General features: G+C 33.5%; 1 protein-coding gene across 1 annotated transcript; it reads left to right on the forward strand.

Annotated features, from left to right (window-relative positions):
* The first annotated feature begins 2,339 nt into the window (after positions 1-2,339).
* LOC116000160 (extracellular ribonuclease LE-like) lies at positions 2,340-3,591 on the forward strand. The gene is made up of 4 exons (XM_031240199.1): positions 2,340-2,495; positions 2,626-2,781; positions 2,884-3,082; positions 3,160-3,591. The coding sequence occupies exons 1-4, from the start codon at positions 2,397-2,399 to the stop codon at positions 3,405-3,407; spliced, it is 702 nt and encodes a 233-aa protein (XP_031096059.1). The 5' UTR covers positions 2,340-2,396; the 3' UTR covers positions 3,408-3,591.
* The last annotated feature ends 302 nt before the right edge of the window (positions 3,592-3,893 follow it).

Below are 3,893 nucleotides of genomic sequence, written 5' to 3' on the forward strand. Positions count from 1 at the left end.
AAAAAAAAAAAAAAAAAAAAAAACCTATGAATCCTATGATACGAGACTGCAATGACTTTTCTTAATCTAAAAATTCCTTAGGTATCTGTAGGCTCTAGCTGCGTGTTACGTTTGATTTAAGTTTCTCGCCCTTCCTAGAACAGTTATGTCATAGATCTGGGTCAAAATACGTAATTTATATATTGAATGTTCATAATTTACATAATGAATGTTTACAATTTAAATTGTGAACATTCAGTATGTAATTGTAAATATTTAGTATATAAAATTATGAACATTCAATATGTAAATTGTGAACATTTAATATATAAATTGTGTATTTTTAGATTCAACTCCACATAATAATTTGCTCTCGGATTGTTGACTTCTCTACCTTGCATATCTTTCTCTTCTTTCAATACTGGATCGGTTCCAAATATTATTTTTATATTTGAAACAAAACCAATACGTATTGCTATGGCTCTAAAATATTAGGCACGTTTAACTGTACACAATTTTATACCAATATTTCATGTCTAGTCAACTATTTGGAGTTTATAGTATTTGGTTTAAAACTTTATTTGTTGTTCTGTATTTACGATATAATTCTTTTTAATATGTCAAGTATATAAATATATAATATATAAGTATACAGTAATTATTAAGTATTAATATTTATGTTATTTTTAATATGAATCAATTATATTATTTAAACACAGTTGAATAATATCTAAGTTTTTAGTATGTCATTATTAATATTGGATATGGATTAATAGGGGATAATATCCATCTCACATAAATTATTAGGCTCAACCCATTATAAAAGATTTATCGAACAACGTAACAATCTATTTAAAAATACGATCAACACATACTCAATCAACAACGCCCATCATATGCCTCAATTAGTATATTCGATTGATGGCTTAAAGCAGATTCAATTGCATAATGCATGTGACAAGATACATATTGCAAAAAAAATCAATACCCTGCTTTGCAAAATATATTAAGATCACAAAAATTATTAATTTATCCTCCATGAGAGTGTATGACAATTATAAAAACAAAGGGTGATATAACTTGATGGGGTTATTGGAGGCTAGGCTCTATTAATTAATTAATTAATTGGAGAATGTGTAAGAGAGGACGTGAACCCGTGCGAGACGGGTGGGCAAGAGCACGCAGAGGGTGCCAGTCGTCGCTGGCGCCCAGCCAGGGCGGCTAGTTGTGCCGCTACCTGGGCGATCAGTTGTGCGCGGGGCACGCAGGACGCTTGGACCGTAGGTGGCCCACGGAGGGCACGGGCAGGTCACCGCATTGCGCTTGGCGACTGGAAAGGGCAGTTGAGGTTGTTGACGACAGGGGACAATGTGGGACGCACGTCTGGTTAGAATTGATAGGCCTATGATGGCTTACACGTGGGTGGCTCAAGATGGGTCATTGACAGTATAAATTGAGGGGGTTGGTCCGTGTAAGACACCTCACGTCATGAAGACTTCCCTAGTCTAGTGGTCTAGTCTCCTCCCTCATGTTGATATGCCCCCGAAATAAATATTATTGTTCCTTTATCCCTTTTTTTATATTTTTATACTTGATTTATGGTAGGCCTGGTCCCGATAAAATCATCATAATTATATATGTTGAATTAGTTGATTTTTTTGATAAATTTATATATAAGAATGTTGGGAAAGTGACTTTGATAAATTTAGTCAAATCTATTACAATTTAAACCGATAAACTTATATAAGATATTATTATACTATTTTATGAAAAAAAAAATTAATTTGATTAAATTGTACTTATAATATAAATATTTTTAAAAAATGTGGGTATCTAACATTATCAAAATATAATATGCCATTTCATACTACTCAGAATTATCATGCAATACAACCTTCCACATTAAGAGTTTTAGAAAAATATAAAGAACAGTTTTTTTTTTAAAAAGGTTTACTAATCAACTTGCCAAGACCTTGTGTTCAGATGACATATAGTGACTCTCTCATATGTGTACTTCAATAGGTAAAGAAAGTATAGATAAACAGATACTACAATGTAATACTAAAAAAAAAAAAAGTTTACTAATCAATAACTTCGAAGTTTTAAAAATAAATAAACAAAAAACTTGTGAAAGAATATTTTGGGAATATCCTGAATTTGAGTGAATTTATTAATGTATGACCTTATGCACCCACATGGTCCACATGGAAACATAGACACTCAAACTGAAAACCTCAATTTCACTGTTCACACTAATTATTGTTTGCGTGTATGTTCACAATCACATCTTTGGTCATTTTTAGCCTATAAATACATCCATAACCAATGTTATTAGTACACAACTACATGCTTAGCAATAACATTTTATTTATAAAAAAAAAAAAATCAAATTCAGAAAGCCATTAATATAGTAAAACATGGCACTGATGAAATCTCAAACTTCAGTGTTCATAAAATTATTGTTCATCACTCACTGCTTTGCTCAAGATTACGACTTCTTCTACTTCGTTCAACAGGTACGTCTACCTAGTCTAAATTTAGGCGATAATGTATTATTCAATTGTTATATGTGTCTTCATTAATAGTATACTATGTTAAATAATATAATTAAGGTTTTGTTATTATTTTTTGTGTTTGTTTATGCAGTGGCCAGGATCATATTGTGACACTAGTAGCAGCTGTTGCTACCCTACTACAGGGAAGCCAGCCTCAGACTTTGGCATCCATGGATTATGGCCTAACTACAATGATGGCACTTATCCATCAAACTGTGATTCCAGCAACCCCTATGATGAATCTCAGGTTTCCAAAACTTGAAAAATCTATAGTTAAACTGCACATACGTTTATGCTATATTACTCAAAATTCTGATTTGATTCCGGTTTGGATATTCTGGATGGGTAGATTTCAGACCTGATTAGCAGAATGCAACAAGAATGGCCGACCCTGGCCTGTCCAAGCAGCAACGGCTCGAAGTTCTGGTCGCATGAATGGGAAAAACACGGGACATGTTCTGAGTCTGTACTCGACCAACACTCTTACTTTCAGACCACTTTAAACCTCAAAGATCAAATTGATCTCCTCCAGATTCTTGAGAGTGCAGGTATGGATCAGATAATAATAAAAATTCAAGAATCCCTTCAGGAACTGAAAGCTAAGAAGTGAATATATATATTACAGGAATCCAGGCGGATGGGAATTCTTACAACCTGAGCAGCATACAAACCGCAATCGAAAATGCAGTGGGATATGCTCCTTGGATAGAATGCAACAGTGATGCAAGTGGCAACATCCAGCTGTACCAGGTTTACTTCTGTGTCGATGCTTGGGGTACTGACTTAATCAAATGCCCTGTTTTCCCCACAGGAACTTGTGCTTCCAGTATTAAGTTCCCATCTTTCGACTATTCTGGGAACTCTTTCATTTGACGCAATAATGAAAACACTTCTTTCAATTCTCTTACAAGGATGTATGTTTTTATAACAGGAAAAATAAGATTGTATTGTAACTGATGTTCTGACTCGATGAAGTCTTTCTTCATTTTCTTTTCAATTTGCATTTTGTGTAAGTTTTAGATAAGGGTCCACTTGCAACACGTTTCATTGCTTCAAACTGTTTTTTAACATTAAATTTTGAGTGAATTTTTTAAAATACTAAATTATGAATATATAGTGTATAGTGTTTTACACATTAAAACATGTCATGAACATGTAACAAAGTGAATGTTATAGTGTCTAATTTATTGATAGGGAATATACCATGGTATTCCGACCTGTATATACTAAGCATCTAATCGGATTCGACTACCCAAGCAGCGAGGATCATTTTCCGACCTTAACCGACCCCGAACGAGCATTAACCGACCCAACTTAAAGATTATCTCCATAGTTGGCTAAAGAAGCTTATGTTCTTAC

Source organism: Ipomoea triloba, chromosome 1 (assembly GCF_003576645.1).
Source record: "Ipomoea triloba cultivar NCNSP0323 chromosome 1, ASM357664v1".
Taxonomy (NCBI): Eukaryota; Viridiplantae; Streptophyta; class Magnoliopsida; order Solanales; family Convolvulaceae; genus Ipomoea; species Ipomoea triloba.

Excerpts from the sequence above, each read along its gene's own strand:
- LOC116000160 (XM_031240199.1), top strand. The coding sequence starts at position 2,397 with ATGGCACTGATGAAATCTCAAACTTCAGTGTTCATAAAATTATTGTTC. Across the intron at positions 2,496-2,625 it reads TCTTCTACTTCGTTCAACAG|TGGCCAGGATCATATTGTGA; the intron begins GTACGTCTACCT and ends TTGTTTATGCAG. Across the intron at positions 3,083-3,159 it reads CCAGATTCTTGAGAGTGCAG|GAATCCAGGCGGATGGGAAT; the intron begins GTATGGATCAGA and ends TATATATTACAG.